This window comes from Sturnus vulgaris, chromosome 1, assembly GCF_052056855.1.
Source record: "Sturnus vulgaris isolate bStuVul1 chromosome 1, bStuVul1.hap1, whole genome shotgun sequence".
Taxonomy (NCBI): Eukaryota; Metazoa; Chordata; class Aves; order Passeriformes; family Sturnidae; genus Sturnus; species Sturnus vulgaris.
The window spans coordinates 124,257,847-124,283,523 of NC_142243.1; the positions used below are offsets into that span (position 1 = coordinate 124,257,847).

Below are 25,677 nucleotides of genomic sequence, written 5' to 3' on the forward strand. Positions count from 1 at the left end.
TCATCCCTTAATGGAGGGTCCTAAATCACAAACCATAAGTTTAGCCTGTTGGTAGCTGCACTGATTATAATGAGACCATTTACTCCTGAGGTTAATGCTTAAGCTGACTCAGATTCTTAAAGCAATCAGATAAGGCTGGCCAAGATGTGGTGCTAGACAGAGTGGATGTTCAAAGGATTTCCCTGCAGTGAAGCTAAATAGAAAGGCAAGCAGAAAGGTTTTAGTTGGGCTGCCAAGTAATCCATGTTGCCAGGAGAGTCCAGTTTGCTAAAGGTGACATCCCTCAGCTGCTTTGGGACTCAGAAGAAAGGCAGGTCAACCCTATGGAGCAGGGGATTCTTCTTTCACTTCTTACTGGGAAATCACATTCCTTCTCTCTGATTCTCCTGAGTATGCAATGGACCCCAGGCAGCTTTTTACCCCCAGGGATCTTAGGATGGGGGTCCTACTGTGAAGAAGTCTGTCCCCCTCTGGTTTAAAATTTGGAGCCCTGTTGAATGAAATCAACTTTCTTCAGTATTCACAGTTCAGCCAATTCTACATTCTCACAAGCCTAACTGCAATGGACTCAATTTGGTTGGTTCCTCAAAGTATTGGGACATACAGGACACACTAAATTTGTGCTCTCCTCCTTCACTCACATTGCCCCAGCTGCAGCATACAGCCAGGAAGAGATGGAGCAGCCACTCAAGCCATCTCACACATTAAAGGTCTTCCCTGAAATCTCAATAAAATATCTCTGATTTAATTTAAATTACTGATTAGAAAGCAAGACGGGAAATACAATGAGTTCTTTCCAATTAATATTACTGTTTTCTGTGCATTTCTTCTAAATAAGTAAATTCAGTTAAAGTAGTTTTTGTAGCAAAAGTTTTACACGTTATAGAATTACCAGTTGCATCCATCTTGGTAAGGGAATTAATTTTTCCAGGATGTATGGGTGGACAATTCCTTGAACTTGGAAGTTCTAGTGCAAAAATGTAATACTAATGCTTTTAGCATATGAATGCAGGGAATTGGATATATGTTTATGTTTCTTTCTCTGACAAAACAAAAGCTAATACTTTCATAGCAGCTACAAAAGGAAGAGTACTAGAAAGCAGCTCTGACAAGTACCCTTTTAGAAAAAAGGAAGAGAAGAAAGGAAGAGAGCTCATTCTCCATGCACTAACTGGAGTGTTTTGCTCTGATACATAGCAAAGTATTTTTCAAACTAAGTTATTTAAAAACCAATAAAGGTACCCTTCTGCCAGATGAAAAATGTTTCTACATTTTCTGATAAGAGATAACTTTTGTCCTTTAAAATATATTATACAGACAACCTGTAAAATGCCCTTCTGAGATTGAGTGTTGTAGCAGTCTGGTATGACTACTTACTGAAATACTTTCAATGCATCATAAAATTAAATTATGTGTTCCAGCTCATTGGCTTCTAATTTAGATAAAACAGTAAGATCTGAACTCATAAGGCTGGTTGGTCTGTAAGGGGGCCCCAGTAAGGGACTGCATATTAGCTTATTAAGACTTTAATTTTAGCTGGGCTGTAGTTATGTCATGTACTTGAAGTGAAAACATGATTAAACATTTTGAGAAAAAAAAAAAATCAATGGGATGCTTAAATGAGCATTTATGGGGTAAGCATTTAGACCTGGCATTTATGCAGATCGTAAACAATTTCTAATTACATCCACAATGTCTTCTCTATGAATAGATCATGCTTTCTTCTTTTTATAGATCAGCATTTAGATAAGAGGGAAAGAATTGGTTAGGGGTTAAATCTAATTTCAAATAAGAATCAGATTCAAACTGAAAGATACGGTTAATTGCTTCTCCCTTGTATGTAACTGAATCATCATCCTCTCCTCTGGAAGGGATAAATCTGAACATATCTCTTCCATGGCAGCAATTTTCCATTTTGTACAACCATTCTCTCATCTCTGTTACATTTTAAATAAGTTCAGTGAGTGAAGAGTCTACCACAGAGAGTTCATTTTTACAGAGTGTTAGTTCAGCTGCAACTTCTCCTGAATGATTTAATACATATAGCTATTATGTAACTCAGATTGTCTTCCTATGTTTTAATTTATTCAGTCATTTCCTTTTTAAAACATGTGCTATAAGGTACAGCATATCTCCTGGTTGTGATTTTGAAAGCTTTCAATTTATTAGTTAGATTTCAGACACTTAAATATTTAGTTATAAAAATGTAAAGATTTAGAACAGTTGGAAACCACTGTTTCCATATTTTACTCCTGTCTTGCAGGGGCTTTTGTCCCAAGGTGATTGTGGTAATGATGTAGATTTGATTTGGATAAGCCCTAGATAAGGTATTTTTTTCCAGAAACACACAGTGAGAAGTTTGTTGGGAGAAAAAGTTATAAGAATATGAGCAAGCCACCAAGGATTAGAAGAAGGAAACTTGGAGCTACATCTCTTCTGGTGTTCAAGTATGAAGTCGTCCAACTCATTAGTTATCTTATTCAACCTTGACATTCATTTATATGGAAGACAAGGCTACAAATGACTTTAGCAGGCATGCCGAGTCTCTTCCTGAAAGGAATACAGTCTGGAAGAAAATACAGTAGTCATTTTAGAGCAACTTGCAGGAGGTATGTAGGCTCTCTTAGTAGCTCATCTTAAGGCATTAATTATTTGTTTCCCCTAATAAACATCCTATTATACTGGTTACTATGTTTAGGCTCAAGATTGACAAGGAGGTCCTGCATAGCAAAGATTTAGCTACTGTCTCATGGTGCTGCAGACCAGATGCTCAAAAAGCCTGGTCTCACACAGAGTTGTTTTAATATTTGTGTAGCAGCCAGGCAGGCGAGTTTCCTGTATAAAAAGAACATTTGAACTTTAGGCGTCAACACTAGAAGAATTCATGTTCTTTAATTAGGTCACTGATCCCTCTAAATTTCTATGTCTTGACTAGACATAGAAGCATTTTCTGTTCCTCAAGACAGTCAGCCTGTCCCCTCTGATTCATCTGAAAGAGGATGGTTAAAACTGTCTTCCAGGCACATTCATTTAAATCCCCTAGACATTGTTATCTACATAACACATAGAGTGTTTATAAACGAAGAACAAATCCTATCAAATAAAATCAATCTTGTTGCACATTAATTTTCAGGGATGTACATAATGAAACATGGCACCTTGCAAGTGAGAATATGGCCCACAAATATCTGGATAAGGTTTAATCAGTTTTAACTAAGACTTACAATTGCAGATTAATCTTTAAAGTCCATTGGTCTATTAGCACTATTTAGTATAACAAAAAGGGAAATAAACATTAAAACATATCAAATTTTTTGTGGTTCTGCATCACTTTTATGCTGGCCAGAACCTGTTTTTTTTTGGTTTGTTTTGGTTTTTTTTTCTTAATTATGAGTAGTCCTGCTATTACTCACTTTCCAGTGAGTACACATCAATACATTTCTTTCTTACTATTAATGTTGGCTATTACATCAGTAATTCACTTTCAGGGGCTGCTCTGGTACACAGAGAAGTCCATGAGGTCCCACCAAAACATGAAGGACACAGAAGTCACACACTGGAGATTACATCTTCCTTCTCCACATTCCCCATCTTACTTCAGGGATCTTAAATAACTTGCAATTGCTTTCCCAAGATGTGTTATCCAAGTTATCAATTTCATAACCAGACTACGTAAAAGATCCGAAGTTTCCTTTTAATGTATATGTGATCTGAATTTTAAAAAGATCCCATGGAATGCCACTTGACGGTAATTTCTTTTACTCAGATGTGTATTTTCAACACAGGCTGATGCTTAAAGGTTTACTTTTTGACCTATTATTTATATTTTATATTTACATGAGAGAAAGGTTATTATATTAAAGGTTATATGTTAAAACTTAATATGTTTTTTTCATTTTGATTTTTTTTCAATTCCACAGCAAACAAAAATCCAACTTCACATAAAAATAAAAACCACCTGGTATTTTACTGTCAGGCAGGCCATGTGTTTGTCATTCTTTGCTTGGTAGCATTTGAATCTGATAGACAGAGGGCAGCTTCTACAGTGCAAGGGGACAGAGACGCCTAAGTGGGAGAGAGATCCTACCCCATAAATGGAAAGTCTGCCTCATAACCTCAGTCAGATTTTAGATAATAGGAAATCCACGCAGGAGACAGCTACTGAAAACTGAGCTTCATAAATTTCACCAAAGGTCTACTTTTAATCTGATAGAATTCAAAATAATAGTCTTTGAAATCACAACAGACTAATAGACTAATCCACTACAAACTAATTATCAAATGGTAGAAACTGCCATATATATAAAAGGGAAGAATCTAGGTCATGGAATTAACTCAAGTAAGCAAAAATGACACTTGCAAAAAAAATTGGAGGCTCATTCCTCTGAAATCAATGGTAATGCCCTTGCTGATTTCAACAAGGTCATAGTTTCTCTCATATTTGCATTAGGTTCCAATCATTAAAACTAATTACATATTTCTTCATTCACCTAGGAATAAATAGATTAGAGCCCTAGACACCACACTGAATTACATGCTTGTTTTTTGTATTATGACAAAACAATGATAGGTCGCAAATAGAAATACAAGGTCTGAAAAAGCACTGTTTGTTCACAGGACTAAATATAACAACACTGAAATTTTTCACTTAACACTTGGTTCAGCTGAAGACCTTCCCTGTCTAACCTGAAAGCTCACAATCAAAAATCAAGCAAAATCAAGCAGCGTGACAAACGAACTGCCTAATCTTCACCTTGGCTGGAGTTCAGAAATGTCAGCTACTGTAAAAATGAATCTTAGCACTAGCAGAGTTTCCTCGATAATTTTTTTCCAATCAGACACCCATAAAAGTTAAGTGCAAAAGTCTCTTTTACAAGTCTCCTCCTGGGAGATGCAATGTACTAACTTTGAGGTTTTTTTGTAACACTTTGCTTCTGCTGAGATGAAAAGATAATACAGAAGGAATTAAAGCAAGGGCTTAGGGATAAATATTTGAAAAATTCAATTAATTTTTAAAACAAAATTTGCTTTAATAGATATTTTTCTTTTATGAAAACTTGAGATCCATTCTCTACTGATGATAGTTATACTTACAGTACTACTGAGAAGTTCTCTAAGCATTTTTCCAGTTTACCTAAAATATATACATACATATGTATTTATATAACATAATTATATATGCATGTACTAAAATACATGTTTTATTTAGGTGAGTTTGATAAAAAAAGGCAGGTCATTGGAACAGAACAACTGCATTAATATTCAACTACATGCCTCATTTTTCCCTTTGTGAATACTTGTATAAATCTTATTTACAAAAAAATCAACAGTGCGGGATACAAAAAAGCTTTTGGCATAATATTATATTTAAAAAAAAATCAGTAACACCCTTTTGTAACGTAAGTAGTCTTTTAAAACCTGCTCAGTTATTAAGGTCTTTGAGTTGCTTGATGGAGTTTCAACTACCACAACTATTCCAGAAACCACTGGCTAAGTCTAATTCTTACCCCTAAAAGATCAAGAAGAGATGAAACTTCAGGCTTATTACTATTATTACCATTATTATTTTTGTATATTTTAGAAAATAAAGTTATTTTGAAACCTTTTATCCTGGTTCAGGAAATATAAGACCTTAAGGGAAGTATCTGTGATGGGCCCAGTATAAGCCCTACATAATGCAAGCTGCTTTATAAAACCAAGATTTTATAATTTAACACAAATGGCATTTTGTGTTAAGGATATCCCCAGGCTTAAAGCCAACAGGGCAGGGGTTTACTTGATGGAAACCTGACTGCAAGTCAGAAGGGACTATAGAATTTAAACTAGTTTTCAGTAATTGTTCTTGAAGTACTTCCTCAACAATTTCAGAATTAACCATGTTACTTTTAGCACTCAGTAGCATAAACTGGATAAGGTAGAAAATGCAAACATTTTATCATCTGTGTCTACATAACTCAGTCTTTGCAAAGTCAGCTGCATGTCTCAGTCATCAACTCACTATTGTACTCCTCATCATAACTTATCTCGCAATGTGAGCAAAGGTAAGTCCACTGACAGTTACTAAAGAGTTACAGCTTTTTGTCACTGTATCAGTAAATTTACTAATTTAGTGACTACTGTTCTTCCCTGCAGACAAGGGCAACAAAACTTATAAAAATCCTCAATATAAAAGGCAGGGAACTGGAGGCATCCCAGGAAGTAGGGGAAAGCATTGTTTTAATGTTGTGGGTATTGAACTTGTTTTGTGCATTACATAATGGGAAAATATTCGAGCCCTGGAGTTTAGCTACATTAAATAGTTTTTGTGGTTATCAAATTTTGTAGATGAGTTTCAGCTTTTAGAAGTTGTCACAAAAGCAGTTTTCTGTTATGTACACTGTACAGGCATAAACATTATCAATTAGATAAACTGACAGAAAATTGCTGGTCATTCAAAGGCGAGAACTTCCCTCAGGAATTGATAAAATTCTATCATGCTCTCAGAAGTCAAGGGGTGTATTTATGCCATAAGCATTACACAGGAACAACAGACATTCAAAATACCATAATTACTTTGCATTCTTCTGTAAAGGAAAAAAAAACAACAAAAAACCCCCAAAAAACAGCACACTTAGATCAATTTCCTAACCTAACCAGCCATGGTTTACACCCACAATGTGCACTCATGTTTTACTGTTTGATTTCTTTTTTGCTTAAATGGGCAGCCACTGTTAATTATGGCCAATCTCTAGGCAAATGCCTGCTAATTTAAAGCTATTTCCTTTGAAGCTTAGGGATGAGTGGCCTTGAAAAATTGTTCTCATCTTGGAAGAAAGGAGTATGTCTCAAATCCATTAGCAGGGCAGGGAGGAGGCTGCCATAGGGAGCAGCCTGGTATGAATGCAGTGCAGGTTTGGCAGTCTTGGCAGTGGGTACTGCACAGTGATGGATGAGGTGAGGAGCACAGCACAGCCCCACTCCCTCATCTGATCATTCAGAAGAGCAGGGGGGACCTGCTGGCAGGACCCCATGGCAGTGGAGGGGCCCAGGAAAGATGGCTCACCCTCAACAACAACATCCCCAAAGCACTGTCCTTTCCAATATGTAGGAATCTGAGCAGGAAAGGCAGAATGCCAGCATGGATGAAAAAAGACACTCTTGATTCAGCTTAAGCACAAAAATGAAGAACATAGAAGGCAGAAGCAGGGACAGGCTACTCATGAGGAATATAGAGACACAGCATGAGTATGTAAGGATGAAGATAGAAAAGCAGCATCTCTGAGAGGTCACATCTCCGAGAGGAGACTCCTTAAGTCTATAAAAAATTAATGCAATACCGTCATCAAGAGGAACAAGAGGACTCTGGGAAAATACACTCAGTCTCCAGGAAGATTATGGAACAAATCCTTTCAGAAACCATTTTTAGGCACAGGATGGACAAGATGATAGAAAGGAATAGCCAGTATGGATCTAACAAGGACGATTTGTGCTTAACTGACTTGATTGCTTGAAAGATGAAACAACTGGCTCTGTGGACAAGAGTCTGCAAGCCTCTCACAGTACCCTTTCCAAAAAATATGCAGAAGATAAGGCAGGTGGAGCATTGGCTAAACATCTGGGCTTGAAGGTTTGTGATCAGCCATATAAAGGCCATCTGACAGGTAGGTGCCAGGATCATCTTACCAGGCATTGATAATACAGCCCATAATGTTTGATATCTTTACAAACAAGCAGGGAGAGGGGTAGTGTATAGTCTCAACAAGTTTGTAGACTGCAAAGTCTACAAGTTTGCAGCCTTGCCCTCCCAGACTGGTAGGGCAGAGCTGCAGATCATCAGAGGCACGTGGATAAGCTGGAGATACAGGTCTGTAGGAAACTCATGGAGTTCAACAAAGGGAAACACCCAGTCCCATACCAGGACAGAGTATCCCGATGCAACAGTGCAGGCTGGGAGCTGACTGGGTGCAGGTTTACAGAAAAGGATGTGAGAGCATTTGAATATGAGCTATGAGAAGTGAAGAAAGCCAAAGAATATGAGGCTGTATCAGCAAGAGTGCAAGCAGCAAATCACAGAACGTTTTCCCCCCTATTTGGCACTTAAGAGACTGAATTACTGTGTCCAGTTTTGGCCTTCCCAGTATGGAAGGAAAGGGCCTGACAGGAGTCTATCAAGATTAGGAGGAACATTCCATTTGAGAATAGGCTGAGAGAACTGTTTTTGACCAGCCTGAAGGAGAGAGGGCTATTAGGAAATCTTACTGCTTTTTTTTTTTTTTTTTTCCGAGTAGGAAGGTCAGGAGAAGAAGCCTGATTCTTCTCGGAGGTGTGCAATGACAAGGTAAGAGACAATAAACATAAGGTTCAACATGGGAAATGACACACAAGAAGAAAAGAATTCACCATTAGAGTAGTGCAGTTTTCAATATGCTAATCATAACAGGGACTGAAGAAACCATAAAACTCATAAAACCTGAGTCTTAAGCTGTAAATGCAAGTAGTAATCTATGGCTAGATGAAAGCACTGGAAAGATGGAAAGCCTATTAGGACAAAGTGGAACTTACTGAAACTCAGAGCATCAGTGTAAGACACTTCTACTGGCTGTCAATTTGTTCTTTGGACAAACTGAACACTGTTTATTTGGGATACGCATGAATTTGTCAATACCAATTTTATCCTTGTGACAAATTTGCAATTCTTTATTGTTCCACACTGGAATTCACTGTGATTGAATGGCACACTCTCAGGAGCACCTGACTGCACTTTATGCAGCAAGACTGGCACAGCAATCATTGGTCTCATCCTATAAATGTTTTTAACATGTATGAAGATGAGTCTTTTATCAGAGCTTAATTATTGAGCATAAATTATACAGTGAAAGAAATAACTTTCAGTAGGAACATCAAAATATGACAACTGGTTGTGCAACCAGACGTTTCTATTTAACACATCTTATGTAAGGAAGCTATTAATTTTCTAAATGCGCAGCCAAACTTCTTTCTAACACCTGACACAGCATTTTGCTAGGGTAGTAAAAGAAAGCCTGACAGCTGCAATCTTCTAGAAATACGGATTAAGCCTTTCAATATGCTCTTGGGAAAGTTTTCTCTTCTATAAGCTTCTATAATTTGTTTTAAAATGGCTGATCATTCAGACCCAGAGCTCTCTTGCATTCACTCCAGCTCTAGCTTATTTTTTGTCACAAATATATTTAAGCATTGGGGGAAAAAACCCAAAAAACACATCATCTCCTACAAATTCTCTCTGGCACTGGTTTTAAAATTATTTTGTTTAAAACTTTCTTCCAGGTATTCATAACACCAAAGATTGCAGAAAAAAAAAATCATGCTGATAGACTTTATTACCACTTCTGCTAAAAAAAACCTCCAAATGATATTAACTGAAGGGGAACATTGCAGAGAAAGTATCTGGCTTTCTCTTCTGAGAACGAGACGCACTGGTGCCTTGTGCTGTCTGGTGACAGGAACTAAATATATTATCTGCATTCTCCAAGACATTCCACTTTGAACTTAACATGCCAGTAGTCATGGTACTAGTGAATGGACAGCTGCCATGAGGAAGGCATTTAATGTTCGAAACAAAGATTAATAGAGCAACCACAGTTAAATATAAATTAAATAGGAGAAATACATATGTCAACTACCTTTACATTTATAGTTTAAAAATAATTATTCTAAAAATTGCATTGTTTAAAAAAAACATCAAGTTACAGCATAATAGATTCTTGCTACTATTAAAATTGCATCACGTAGTCCACTGTTCGTGTAGTATCATTTGTACATAGTAGCAACAGGAGATGACTAAGAGAAAGACTACTAACTTTGTCCTATCTTAAAAACAGCTAAAGAAAAAATTTAAAATTTGCTTTATTTATCCTGGCATTTTTTTCATTTGTCTCTCAGTACCACTTTGCATTAAACAACTCAAAATACTAAAAAACTTGTGCATATATATAATTTGGGTTATCACAAAATATTCTCACACTATATTCTGACCAGATGAAAGCAAAGAAATATGGAAGTATTGAATAGTGTCACTTAAATACATGCTTAGCATTTTTAAATGTCAATGTCTGCTATAGAAAATAATTGCTCTAGAATTGAAATAGCTCCAAAGCATTCCCTTTCCATAAACTGTGTAACAACCATGATAAAAAGTGTGTGCACTCACAAAATGGAAGAAGTCATACAAAATAACATGCCTTAAGAACAATAACTGCATTTACAGAATAGAGAAGAAAGTTTTGGATCAAATTCACAGCTTTAGCTCTGCACACACAATTCCCATTCCCTCCATGGGGACAGATATTACAGTTTTCAGATCTAGACTTCAGATCTTTATCACTTCAAAAACATATGGGTCAGTCTATGTGTGTTTTGAATTTGTCCATTGGAATATAGTTGCTGTGAGCACTTACACAGACATCTTCATAGGAATATTTTGAGCTTCATCCTTGTGATTACTGAAAGCAAAAGCCTGGAGTAGTTCACTTTTCTTGCCTGTCATTCTCACTTTACTTTCAAAAGGATAAATTCAATGCCCAGGACCACAAGACAGCGCTTAGTGCAACCTCTCTACATAACAGAAGCTTGCCACAACTAGCTCAAATTGTTTAGACTAATATGATAAGAAGGAAAATGTTACTGTCCCATTTTGCAGACAAGGAATAGGCAGAGACAAACTACACAGCATCACAGTCCTACAAGCAGTTTGCAGGATAGCCACGGAGAGGATTCATTTCCCAAAGTCAGATTGGTGTTTTAATGACAAAACTCTCCTTACTGCCAGAACATTCAATCCAATTACACAAGGATATCTCAAAGCAGAGAAATTTCATTTCCTCCTCACTGAAGTCTTAGATGTTTAAAAAGTGTCAGCAGAGCAATCATGAAACCACTAGTGACAGTCTGGGCTAACACAATGATCTTGGGTTAAACACATCAGATGTTACAGTTAATCTAGTCCTCCAAGTTTGACAGATTCAGAACTGATAAAAATAACCAAGTTTTAAAACTCCTTCATGAACAGTAAAATGAAAGGCTGTGGTCGATTAAGAGAATGTCTGTTTCAGAAGCCCAGCTCCTGGACTCCACATGGTCAGCTTGTTTATGATCCCAGTGATGCTTGTTTAGCGTCCCTCCAAGAGCCTCTACAGCTCTGCTAACACCACCATCACACACTTCATCACAGTCATGTTTATTTTCCTTGGCAGACCTACACAGGTCCTGCCTAACACTTCCTATCACTTAATTTACTCAAATGTTACTTTTATACCTACAAATTACTCACAGAATACAAATGTTAAAGCACAAAACACATTGGGTTTGTCAGCACCACTTGTTTCTGACAATCTTCTTTGACTTATAAATGAAACTCTCTCAATTTCTCAGCAGGGTGCAAGGCTTACAGGCAGAATAATAATGCTCTAAACTAGTATCTCACAAGGATTTGGTATGAAAGATACTTAAGCATGAAACATTTGCCAAGCAACCCTGTAAAACGAAAACATACTAAGACAAGAACTCCATGACAGTAAATGCCATGTGCAATAAAAAATGTGGTAAGAGTTTGCAATCCTCTCTAAGTAACAGCAGTAACAACAACATAAAATCTCCCACTGAGTTCGTTTGACACAAACTATCCACAACTGCTCAGCAAAACCAAGAAGGACAGGACTTCTATTTCTAGCAGCTGTCTCTAATGCTGAACGCCCTGTGAACACTTCGCAGAGAATAATGTTTTTCTACTTAGCCCCTGACAATGAGAAACTAGAGTGGCACAAAACATCAGTGGTTGAATAAGATGAGCGCAGGGGGAAAAAAAAAGTCCCCAAAAGAGCACTGGCTTTTCAGCAAAGACAGCTGAGATCCGCAGTTTATTATTAGCACAAGCTGACAGTCAATGGGAGTAAAGCCAAAGGTGTACCAGTGCTCAAGGAAAGGAGTCAGGATGACCTAAACAGCATCAGTGTAAATCTGGCATTAGTGTGAAGTAAGCAAATAGTCAAAATGCTCATCAGCAGAAGTACATAACTGATAACTCTCAAAGTCATGCTGGAAAAATATTTAACATCCATTTTTATTTTCATGGCAGGTTATAAAAGACTGGAGAGCCCAGAGGCACAAATAATTTTTCAGGTATGTGCTGCTATGATCTTTGGTCAGATGAAATAAAGGACTGTTCTGTGCCAATAAAACATGAGAACAAAGATAAGAAGTCAAAGGCTGGAGTGGAGGAGTAGTTTTAGCTGGAGGTAAAAGGAAGGAACAAATTACTTATCCTTCTTTATTCCCAAACTTACTTGCCTCACTTCCTATTCAGAGTTGTCTTCCACAGCATGTTATTACCCACTCCTGGGTAACAGATTACACTACACAGTGCAGTTCCCTCCTTCCTCCTCACCTTTGCTCACCACAACCTCCTCCTGCACAATAACTGAACACCAAACATGCAGGTAACAGCTCTAACACACAAGAGGTGCTCTAAAAGGCCCAGGGATTCAAAGGTGCTGAAATGATCCTTTGCACTGCACAATGACAAGCAGTCAATACATCTTGGCATTTCAAGTACAGAGGAGTCATCACATCCCACCATCATAATGACCTACACACAGACTGTCTAAATCTTTAATAAAGAAAAGCAATTAATGCTTTCAGAGTTTTAAGGTATTACAACTGCTTTCTTTCTGCTAACACTTCTTGCTCTCTTCCCACTTATATGCCAAAACATTTTATGTGGAGGTCAACAAGAGGATAAAATCTTTGTCACACCATTATAATCCAATGGTCATTGGATTAACTCTTCCCTGGAAGGAGCCTGGGAAGAGACAGGAAAGGGATTTGGAGCTGCTATACTGCAGGTGCCCAATCTTTCGCAATTAAAGAAAACAAACAAACAAACAAACAAGAGTGGAAGGAGGTATAATTAAAATAGAAACAGTTTCTGTCACCTGTGCACCTTTAATTGTAATATGCTGACCAAGTTGGGCTCATGATTTTATCAGCTGTTCTCAGATCTACCAAACTATGCTAGTACCAGACAGTGAAAGGCTTAGGTTTTAGCACCTTTGCCAGCTGAGGATTCACTCACGTGCTAAAGGAATCATGCATGTTAATTAGGACACACTTTTGAACAGAAGGCAATAGAGATGGGAAAGATGAGGCATAAAGTGGAGAAAGAAAAGAGCACAAGGTAAGAGCAGAACCACACATTCTGCACGGCAGCTGTCTTGCTCAGGATTTAGCCACAGTGCATAAGAGTGATGATGCAGACTGTTTTCTCGGCCCCCAGCTCTAAGGTTTATCCAGCAACACTGCAGCAGGCACTGGCTGCACTGAAGCCCACATGGTGCTGAACTACCTGAGGCCTGAGTTTCAACAGATCTGACTGGTTCTTGATTTTTAACAACAGGAACAAAGACATGTATAAGAGTCAATCTTCAAATAATGCATCTGTTCAACCAAAAGACAAGAAAAAATAGCCACTGAATTACTTATTAAGAATGAATTAAGAATAAATTAATTTTTCATTAAAAATACATTATAAAAGAAATTAAGTAATTCAACTCTCAGAATTTGCTTTTAGAAGAGATGGGCTTAAAACTCTACAATTTATTCTTCCATCGTTACTCTAAACTAAACATACAATTCCTTTAAGCAACAGCCTGCTTTTCTCTTTCCTCTCTCTGTGTCACCTGACAGAATGGGTCTCCTAGATATAAAGGACATATTTTTGAAACTCACAAAGCTACTAATTGACCTTAAAATAATATTACATAAATAATTGAATGTTTCCCAGCGTATCTTTCTTGGTCAGTGATATGCAGGTTCCAAAAAGAAAGCAAAATATACTCCCATATGCAAGTTTTTCTGGAAGGTTATGCTCCCACTCTCCTAAAACCTATCTGCCTAACCCTTTTGAGTCAGACCATTAATCAGAACTATCCAGAAACTTTACTAGCAAAGGGAGAAGAAAGTTTTGGAGGTAGAGCTTTTAACAAAAAGACTGGATGACAACTGAAAGAGGGCCAAAGCAGGTGTTTCCTACAATCCTACCTTACAAGCCAAAGAATGCAAAAGAGAGCTTAAACCACATTTCCTCCTGATTAGAGCTAGAATTCAAGCTGCTCCTCTGGGAAAGCACCATTCCTCTTGTTTGTCTGGAAGAAGTTCCTCACCTGTAGCCAAGTGGGTGGAACTCTTGATCACAAGGGCAAGGTGCTCATTCACCTCTCTGCTCCAGCCCAAGCTGTCATGGGCAGACATCCCAAAGTACCATCACCAGAGAACAGAGTGAAGAGGGGGTGGAATCACATCTTCCTGATATGCAACTGATGCCAGTGCCCCCAGGTTCTGGGGTTTTTTTGGGCAAAAACTATTGAACCTAATTCAACAAAAATTCACGCAGAGTTTCAGCTTCAAAGACTTTTTTTAACTGATTAGCTTCAGTGAGAAAGGTTCTGAATGTCTGTCAGAGACATTACACAAGCTGAGTGCCACACACTGCAGTTAAATACCTGAAACTGGAAATGGGCTCATGTTCTGTAGATTCAAATGCAAACCCATGAAAACATAGGCAAAAAATACTCCAACCCTGAATAACCATTTGTTATTGTCTCAGATTAATATAAATACTTCGTGAAAAACATGCAAAAAACCAACACTTAACTGTGGCAACAAAGGAAAATTCAGTCAAGACAAGTCCATTGCAAAAATAGCTGAATTAATTATTTGCATGATGCTCGCTATCCAAGAAGAGAAGACCTTGACAGCTCTGAAAAGAGGTATTAGCAGAAGCTTTGTGAAAGATCAACAAAATGAAGAGACACAAACCAGCCAGATTCAAGAGTTCACCCAAGAACTCTAAAACAATGGAAGCACGATCAAATCAGCTGCTATAATAAACAAGAGAATTGGTAGGCACATAGGAATATGATGTAATGGGGAGGAGAAAGTATGGCTTTGTAAAGAGAAGTCATTACTTCAAGATTATTTGCATTTCTGTAAGGAGTTAATGATTATTTGGATAAGGATGATTTGGTTAACGCAGCATATTTAGATGTCTGAAAAGCTACCATAAGCCAAAAGCTTTTAAACAATTTGTCATAAGGTAAAATAAAAGGTACAGACATTAATTACTATTTAAATGATGGAACCAAGTAAAAGGGCAGTTTTCACAATGTGGAATTCCAAAATGGCCTGGTCTATTAAACATAAATATCCTGGAAAAGATGACAAACAGCAAGGTTATAAATTTGCTAAATGACTCAGGTCAGCTCAAAGTAAATCTACTTACAGAAAACTGCTTTCGTGATGACTACACATGACAAGAGCTGGTGAAACTCTGTGTTGATAAATGCAAAGTAAAAGACAAACTGAGAATGGACAAGGATAAGTGCTAAATTTTCTATTGTTCCCAAGGAAGAGATCTTGTAGTTGTTGCCAATAATTGTCTGAAAACAATGCCTCGGTGGCCAATGGCAGTCAAAGGGGTGGATGTAGTATTTAAAATTATTAGGAAGGAAACAGAGTAAAACAGAAAACATTATAAAGCCAAAGCGTTCATGTCTTGAATCTCACACAAAGATCAGCAACAGCCTCAGGAAAAAACAAGGCTCTTCAGCTTGGAAAAGACACCTTTGTGTCATGAAAACAAGAGAATTCTACCAAATCGGGAAAGAGACTACAGGAAGTGAACAGAGATTGACAAGTCATTATTTCTCATGTCAGGAAAACTTAACAACTCCATGTTCTTGCTGCAGTTATTATGCAGCAAGCATAAAGCAACAAAACCACTTTCTTTGAAAAGACATAATTAAATTGTGGAACTTACCACAACAGACAATCAAAGCACACAGATATCCAAAAGCAAGTTCATGAAAGACAGCATTAAACACAACGTTTTGACTGTATCTTCCGTTCTCTCAAAAGCAGGATTTGCTCTCCTTCTCCTACTCTCATTAACTGTCTGCCACCAGTCCCTGTTAGACACAGAACACCAGTCTAAGTTATGTTGTCTATCCCAATCTGGTGGCATGCACTTACCTTTTGTTCTTCTCTGCTAGTCCCAGTCTGAGGTTCTTCAAGCTGTCATATGAGGCTTTTTTTTTTCTGTCCAGCCCTGAAAGTCTTTGCTTCTGAGTAGTTTTTCAGTCTCCTTAGTTAGATCAAACTACTGTCAAATTAATCACACTCATCAGAGGTAATTATTTTATTAAAAAACTGCAGATGGAGAAGAAATTGCAAAGATGGAGACTTCAAGCTACCAAGAAGTGTAAGATACTCTTTGCCCCTGATGATCAAAAGCGGATGCAATACTGGCAAATAAGATAGTCTTTGAGCATCAATAAACAAGACAAGCTAAGAACAGAAAGAGCTGATGTCCAGTGCTGCAAGGATTTGGCAGCGCGCTTGTCTTCTGTTTATAGAAAGCATAATGGCAGCATACAGCCCTTATAGGGACTGAGCAGAGGATTTATGCAGTGTCTGCACTATAGAAACCTGCTTGATGTGCCACTTAGCTTTTAAAAACCTTGCAAAAAACAGAGGAAAACATAACATAGATCTCGCACCTTCTCCCTCTTCCAAGTATTGTTGCAAAGGACAAAGATCTGAAGTACTCATCAGCCTACCAAGGTGTATTTACACCTTGCTTGTTGCCCAAAAAATAATGCTTCAAACTAGAGTAGAAAAATAGAAGTGGAACAGGGCAACCCTAAATTTAGATTCTTTCTTCATGTACATATAACTGAAGGTGAAAGCCAGGCATATAAGCATTTAACTAGTTGATTCTGAATACTGAGATACTTTTAGATCTTTTAAATTATTTACAGGCCTAAAAGGGTGGTCAAACATGAAAAATATGTCCAATTATTAAGAATAAAAATAAAATAAAAAATAGATCATGCTTACTTTCTAAAAGTATCTACAGTACTAAACACACATTCAGCAAGAGCAAATTCCTGAATCTACAAGCACCAAAGCAGTGCTTACTCTAAAAGCTCTCACTCTTTGAATCACCGTTCATTTTCTCCAAATGCAACACTTAGATTATATTTTAAAATTACTCCCCAGCATAAGGAAAGTATGAAAGTGTCTGAAATTACTTAGTCTCCTACTTTCTTCTTTGAAAATAGAATGAGAAAAAAGATAAAAACATTTTTTTTAATCTTCAGGCAATTTCATTCATTGAATGAACCATTAACATGCATTTACAGCTCTATAAATTATAATCAGGACAATCAAATCCTGTGCTTTGGGGTAGGAGCTGACCTTCATAGCAGCTGAAAAGGAATTTTCTCCCATCTGCTGCACTGCAGTTGTAGAGGTGCATTATCAGTACAATGGAAAGTCTACCCTATGTGGATGGTGGTGGCAGAATATAAGGCTTTGAATGCCAAAAATACAAATTCTGTGTGATTGATGAGAAATCCCTATGAAGGTTTCTATTCACTGCCAGATTCTGCTGCCATGCTGTGCACGGACCACGAGACCACTGAGTGTACAACTTCCAGGACAGTCTAGACAGTACAGCTACAGCAAGGCAGACACAAATAGAGAAGAATATCTTTCCTACCAAGCCTGAATTTTAATTTCTCCTGTTGTAAACAGCTCCTTGACTGACTAATCTTACCCCCAGCAAATATAATTTGATTTTACTGTAGCCATATATGTAAACATAATATGAGAAAATCATGGCATTAACATTATTAACTACTAACAAAATTATATTCCTCAAGTAAAAGCTGGAACATAACTTAATTTAATCTAATACATTCCATGCACACAGACACACATATATAAACTCACACCAAAATAACATTAATTTAAACATCATGTTACTGAAATCCACTAATCTGAGGTCAGTATATACAGGATTGAAAACAGCATTTAAACAGGATTTCTTTGTCATTCTATTGTATTTTCTATTACCATAGGACAACAGCAAGAATGAATATTTCAGAGAAATCTGAAATTGGAAGGCACTTATATTTCAATATCCCACGTGTGAAATAACAAAGTAAAACTATGAGTTTGTTCTGTATGTAGGAGCAATACCAGTGACAGCCACAGCCCAACCAGTACCATAAATATTTAAGTGCCAGCTTGAACCTCCCATCTGCTGGCATTGCTCTCCAAACAGTTATCAGGACGCACATGAGAGCTGCACAGCAATGCTCCATGCCAAGAACCACCAAAGAAGGAAAAGGGTGAGTTGGTGACCAAAATTCTAGTCAAAATATTGTTTTAAGGAAATATAGTTCTATTAGTACAGGTAGAGCAGCTGCACTACTGGCTTAGTGACCCTTCTTACAGACAACATTCCTTCTGCTGGGAAGCTCCAACTTACCTGCAAGTCAATGTCATGGTGATGAAGCTGAGTGCTGGAGTTGGTCTCTGTCATTAGTGTTGCTAAGTACAGGTTTTGACCTGTCACATAAATATACATGGTAAACTTGAGACCAAATTTACATGAGCACATCTCTAAAAAAGCTGCTGAAATCCATGTGATTGCTCCACACTGTCTTTAAGGTGCACATTCAAGTGGCTGGATGTAAAATACCTGATCTGTAAAGTTTTCATTTTATTTCTAAATATTCACATTCTCTCTTTCTCCCTAGAAGAATTCATAGAAAATTGTGGGTTTATGTATGCATCAAAATACCTCGCCTTGTATCTGCAAGAGTACTTTAGACTAGAAAACGCACTTAAAATTGTATTAATTTACACATTTACTCAAATGGCACCAGAACAGGGGGGGGGTGAAAGAAAACAGGTATGGCATGGAAGTCTTGGCATCTGAGTGACTATCCCAGCTTTTGAAGGAGCAACAGAAACACATCTATCTAATTAGAAATTATTGTTTCAAGAAAAACCATATCTACTTAAAAACAGCATTTCAGGTAGTCCACTTAATAATGCATAAATATACTTTGTGCTAAGGTTTAAGTCAAATTCAAAAACAGTATAGGTATGTGCATGTATAAGTAAAGCAGCCTGTGTATGTGTGGGTGTGTAAATACCATATACCCAGATGCAAACCTTCAATGCATTAAGCAAACTTCAGCTCTATACCTTAGTACTCAATTCTGAGTCTAGTTACCTTCCGGATTGCTAAGTCTTTCTAAATTAGAACAAGCAATTTCTCTTTGTTTTACCTAATATTTGAAAATGGCAAAAAAGTCCCATGGGTCACTGAAAATTATCCCTTCATTCCTGCCGCCTGTTTCAAGTCAGTCAAAACATTCCAGACTTCAAAAGGGGGCTTTGCCTGCTTAGGCCATTTTGGTGTCCTTCTATGGTTGGCCTATGAGGGATTGGTTATTTGGATAAATTAGTTTGTGGAGCCTGCTGGCCTTCTAGAAGACCTCAGTGTCTGACTGCAAATTAGTTCTACCGAACATGTAGAAATCCCTGGGCAGACGAGAAGAAATAAATGGTGATAAAATCTAATACTACAATGTTTGTAATGCGATTTTATTCTGCTCTGTAGCTTGTAAGCAAAGCTAATGTTGAATTAAAAATTTTCAAATATAAAAATGTCCATGAAAGCACAAAATCAGATCAGTATCCGAGTCACAGCAGAGAAGGCTGGATGCCAACTTTAAAGTTAAGCTTCCCGCAGGAATCTTTTACAAGAACAAACAAAAAACCTCCTGGTTTTCCACAGAATCAAGTAGGTATTTACATTACGGATGCACCCCTGCTTAAGCCAGGAAGTCACACAGTTGAATTCGGCTGGAGCTTGGGCTGTGAATAAACTGCTATGCAGTCTTTCAGTGCATAGTTGTACAACTGCCTAAGGAGAGTTTATCCTTAAGGAAGAGAAGTCAGAGAGCCAAAACTAACAAACATGGCTCCTCGAGCGGAACAATGGTCCAGAAAACCTAGTAAAAAAGAAAATAAACTTCACTGGCAGTTTGCTTTTTACTGTTAAGGGCTAAGCTACAACTTCATCAAGACTTTCAAGAAGAGATTCACGCTGAACAGTTGCACACAGTGGCTGGAAAAAGTCAGATGGATTGTGTATTTCTCATATACCCACTTTTACAAGTCATCTAAAAATGCCTCATGCCGTAACAAAGAAAAGGTTCCACCTCTCTGAGGAAACAAGGATTTGTAACTAAGGTAAGTGGTGGTATCTGTTGATGGACCCCAACAAAACCCCTGAAAAGTCTTTGTGACCTTGAGGAATATGCCCAACACGACAAGCTGTGGGTAGCAGTACTTCTGTCAGTGCCACATGCACTGCTGTCTATGGCACTGTAGGATTTCTGCCACCAATTAGGAAAGGTACGTTTTAAGTGACAAGAATTTCTCCTTTCTCCAAACCCAGATGAATGAAGAGCTTTTAGTGAATAATGTTTTCAAACCTTCCACAAACAGCTTACAATTTTCAGGCGTATTTTCACTAAAATGTTTTGAAAGAAATATTCTATTAATAGTTACTGATTGAGCAGTTGCTATAGATGGCCTAGCAGCAGCTCACTTCAATTTGGGGAACTTAAATACATCAGCTAGTTCTGGCTGTTCATTCTTTTTGACACTTACTGAGCGTAATAAGTGGGTTTTGTGGCTTATGTTTCCAATATTCTACCAATTGCAGATAGAGAGGGGAAGGGGAGTGGGAAGGGTGCCGGTGATTACATTTTATAGGCCCAGTTACAGATTGCAATTGCATGGTGCTTGTTGGTTATTGCCTTGCAGAGCTTTCCAAAAAGGAAGCGTGTCACGCATTTCTTCAGAACAGGAGGGGAACACAGAGGGGAGAACAGTGCCGTGCCCGTCTTTGAGAAAAACTAGGCAGCACATGCATGACGTTCACAGTGACAGTGCTGTAAGTTTTCAGCCAAAGGTAAAACACTTATATTCCCTTCCTCTTCATAGGCTTTGCTCCCTAATGTGACAAACAGGTAATGTCAGTAAGCGTGACAAACATGTCATTGATGATGCTGTTGAAATCTGCAGGTCACCAGCCATGCCCTCAGGCACAGACATGCCACCAGTGTGGCATTGGCCTCTGAAACCGCTCGAGAGCTGTGCTGCCGGATCCTGGCTCGCCTTGAAACAAAATGAACTTTCTAGCCCTTCTGGTAGTGGAGATAACCTTGAAAATGTGAAGAGAGTGTAACCTGATGCCTCAGTAAGACTGCAAGGAGCATGAAACAAAGACAGAGAGATGTGAACTGCCCCAGCCATCTCTCTCTGGGCCCCATGGACTCAGCATTTCTGTGGTCGTGGAGTCTGGCATTTTTCCAAGATTCCACAGAATCTCGCATGTTTGCTGCAAAATTCATTATTTTGCTGCAGCCAGGTGCTGAATGTTTTTTGGTTTGGGTTTTTATTTTCTCCCTCCCCCTTCCTTGCTGAAACCAGCTACTTGCTCTGCGTCTTTCCACTAGCAGAGGTAGGAGGTGAATTTTCGGCACAAAGCGCCGCTCTCCGGTACGTGGCATGGGGTTTGCAGAAGATGTGTCCAGTGAGCAGCAGGGAAGAAAAAGAAGTTGGAAATATGCAGCCAGGCTGCCCAGAGTGCTCACTGAAAGCTGAGGTTTGGGGGCTGTGGGGGGAATTAGAGCAGATTAACTGCTGGAGCGAACCAAGAGCACCTCCTTTTTTGGCTCATTGGGTGCACACTACTTGGATCTACCTTGACTGCTGAGGGCCTCAGAGTCTTCGCTCTGTTTTCCAGATGAGCAAACTCCAGCATCAAAAATACTCGATGCTGAAAATACTTCTTGATGCGCAATTTTGCAGCGAGAATTTTCAATTATGAGCCTGGACAGGGTAGGAATGAAAATTATTTTATGCTATATAATAATTTAATATCAGAGAGAGAGAGTTATGGAAGAAAAGCCCTCCAAAATATACCCAGAGGGTATAGTAATTGCTGAAAATGGGCCAATATTTACTTGTGAAAATTTTCTTGCGCCGAGTTTTGCAAATAAATAAACCCCACACGTTAAAAAAAAAACAAAAAACACAGGTAAATCAAATGAAATAAAATAGCTCCTGACCTCTACACTGCTCTGAAATTTTTTTTTTTAAAGTCATCATCAGGGTACCTCTAACCACCTGGGTTATCATAATGAATCTTATCAGTGTTTGTCATGTTTTTAGGGCTTCTAGAAGGTTTCTAGGGCAATAGATTCATGCCAATGCCAATTTTGGAACTGGTAGACTTAGCCTACCACAAATATAAGCCATGATAATTTTGCATAATTTTTTTGAAATCAATTAGGTATAAGATGTACTGTTACTCAGTCTCCTTACAATCAGAATTCCTCTAACACCCAAAATGACATTTTCATCTCAAAAATAATTAAAACAAGAGATTGTTTTTTTATTTCTCAAGTATATTTGAGCAGTGGGACTTGTTGCAAATGACTGGCAGGCAGAAAAGCCCCCTCAGGATGGTGACGAAAATACAAATTAAAAATACTCAACCATTAGTTTTAGCTTGATGAAACATGAATGAAACATCTTTGATAGGTGCATATATCATTAGCAATCAAGCTTCAAAGTAATTTTTGGACTTGGAAATAAAGCAACAGAACTTCAGTGAAATTTTCAGACATGATAACACACTCATATACTCTGTCCAGCCAGCCTCAGGTTTGTGTTGTGCTTCTTTCTCAAGCACCTAGTAAAGGAAAGGCAGGGGCAGACATAATGTTCAAGTTTGCAAGCCCAAGTTTGAAATTAATTTCCTACAGAATGCAAACCAAGCACATGACAATACAATTAGAACCATTTCTCGATCAGGAAAAGGCTAAAATACTCTCTCAGCTGTGTGAGTGTAACAGAAGTACAGAAGTGAGCTTACTGGGCTTATTATGGTATCCTCTGTACACATCAACCCTGACATGCATTCCCATGTGCAATATCATCCCCTTCCTCAAAAGAGAAATCCTGGCCAAAGACAATGGCACAGTACTTCCCCATCTACTCTCTCATACTCTTGTCTCATAACTTCTTTTTCATTTTCTTTTACCTTCTCCTGATACCTTCTCTGCTGTCCATCTAGCTCTGTCATCCTAAAACATTATCCAGCTTCATTTCTCGGCTGTTGAATAAAGCTCCTCCCTTATCCATATGTACCTGAAATTGCTTCCACCACATAGTTTGCATTGGCTAGTTGCAAAATTAAATTACCTTTCAACTGGTATGTGTAGTTTTCTTCTTTTCCTATGGACTAGTACCAGGTTTTCAAAGTTACTACATGTGTTTGGGAGCTTAAATCCCAAACAGGTTTTGGTTTCTGGTTTCTAATTACAGAGTGCTAATCTGTCCCTCACCCTGTCTTTCTTTCTAGGCACACACATAGAGCAAAATAAACAGAAACAATGTTCATGCCATCATCTTTATTTTCACTGAGACTATTTTGCCTTCTGACTACTGCTTTTAGGAAATCTCCCTGTTGGTCAACTGGCTCTTGCAAATGCAGCAGACTGTCCAGTTATGAATGACTTCAAGTGAGACCTAATTGAAGGATCTGATTCCAGGGTCTAATACCCCAATTTTAAACCTCTCCAATGACACTGCAATCAGAAGAGTCCCACCCTGCCCTGTGTCATGTACCTTTGGGCGCTTCAGTCCTCATTTACAGAAGCCTGAGTGCTGGTCAGTGCAGTGGATCTATTAAGCAGTTACTGGTTTAGATTTTGATAATCCTGATAGCAACCATGACTACCACCCACTTGGGTAATGTGAAGGGAAACTCTGAGCAGATGAAGTGTTTTACAGGCTCTCTGGACTAAGTGGTGAAAACAAGGAATGGAATGAATAACCCCAACAGGAGTGCTGGTGGTGCCAAACCATGAACAAATATTTCCCTTAATACTCCTGTTATGTTAAGCGACAGTTACATTTGTCATTACATTTGTCATTACATACAGCTCCAGCATGCAATTACCCAGCCCAAACCCTCCACAGCACACCAAGCCCAGGCTATGCCGGGCACCCAGAGGAGAAGTATTGCAGTGGAAGCCATAGAAAAATCCTGACAGCATCAGGGAAAGGCTTTTCATGCATGGAGGAAAGCCTGACTCCAAATAGAACGAGGAGCTTGGGTGGTGCTGAAAGCTCTGGCACTGCAACTGCAAACAGGGCCATCCCTGTTTAGTGCCTGTTGGTAACCATGGCCACCCTTTCCCGAAGAGTTAACTGGTCCTGTCCACACATGGTGTAGCAGTGATGGATAAATGCCCAAACGTACACACAGAGACAAGACTGGAACAAATGAACATTGGAAAATAATCAAAGCCATATTGCGTCAGACAGCAAAAATTACACTAAACGTGAAGTGTAACAAAAACACGAAACACAACAGGCTTATTATTAAGGGGCTTATTTTTTTATACTCTGTTACTACATGCAATGGAAGCATCAGGGAAACTGGATATAGAAACATAGAACACAAAGGGAAAAGTGAAAGATAATAGAGAGAGTACTGTCAAATGCAGAAAATAAACACATCAGAAAAAATGCAGGAAATAAATCTAATTAAATTTACTAAATAGTAGTTTTCGGACTTATTTTACAACTGGCAAAAATAAGGTAATCTCAATATGCGCAGTTTCTGTTAAACAATTCAGAATAAAAACATATATGTAGCATTTTGAATCTCACCGAGTGCCAAGCACGATGTCACAAATTAAACTAACAAAACCAAAACACACAACTAATCATTTGACCGTGCATTAAACATTCTTAATTGCACCTGATAGTTTACAAAATTCCTTATCATTGTGACGCTACAAACAGGCATTTACAACAAATAACAATGCTACTACATTTTTTTGCCACTGTTCTTAAGACTTTGCAGCTAGGAGCTGCACTCACTTCTCCCAGAAGCAATATTTGCATATATTCACACAGGCAAAGAGAAATAACTTCAAATAATGGGACGAAAACTCTCTAACAGATAAAAATGTTAACAACATAAACATAGGGGGTCAAATATTTCTTAGAGAAAACAACAACCTCATTTTGTAATATGAAGACAAATATTTTTAAAGCTATACTTAATTTTCTGTAGGTTTAGCACAAGCCTCCATCTCTCAATTAATTTCATCATTCCCTGCTTCTTCCAATCACTAAAAGTTCATGTAGCTCTCTAAGACTTTCATTCACTTGGTTGCCACAAAAATAATTGCCACTTTAAAAGCCACAACTTTTTTTCACAGGACTGACAAGTTGTTTACTTACAGACTTCCCATTTATTCCCTCGGGGTCTTCCATTGAAGATTTCTCCTTCCAAATTATATATGGGCTATTAGTTACAGGGAGGTCCAGACAGTCCTAGTACACACACACCTGTGGAAAAGACAGTACCACATTGTCGGATTAATTTGTTGGCATGAAACTAGGAGCTGATCTTCACTGCTGCAGCTTTCCAGCAACTTACAAGTATTCACAAGTTGGGAGCAGTTGTCTTTGAAGACTTGAATCAGTCTTGAAAATAAATACATAGCTGAGCTGTTTATTGCGAATCCATGCAAGCCAAAAGCAGGCAGCGAGAGCCCCGTTGCGCTCACTGTCTGCAGAAGAATAAAAGGCAGCCAGGAATTCTTCTACCGCCACAATTTCTGTGCCAACAACACATCTCTTCTTTTTTTTTTCTTTTTTTTTCCCTTTAGGAAGCTCAGCCTTCCCCTGATATCTATCAATGTCAATAGT

The 25,677-nt window shown here is 38.2% G+C and overlaps 1 protein-coding gene across 7 annotated transcripts in view; it reads right to left on the bottom strand.

Moving 5' to 3' along the window:
* EYA1 (EYA transcriptional coactivator and phosphatase 1) overlaps positions 1-25,314 on the bottom strand; it is a 144,782-nt gene extending 119,468 nt beyond the window's left edge. For 4 of the 7 annotated variants that reach the window (XM_088176175.1, XM_088176159.1, XM_088176166.1 and 1 more), the window contains exon 1: positions 25,207-25,314. In XM_088176175.1, coding sequence (XP_088032301.1) covers positions 25,207-25,239 — 33 coding nt within the window. In that variant the 5' untranslated portion in view covers positions 25,240-25,314. The remainder of the gene's footprint in view (positions 1-25,206) is intronic. The other 3 variants (XM_088176188.1, XM_088176182.1, XM_088176190.1) reach the window with 2 other exon arrangements.
* Between the last annotated feature and the right edge of the window lie 363 nt (positions 25,315-25,677).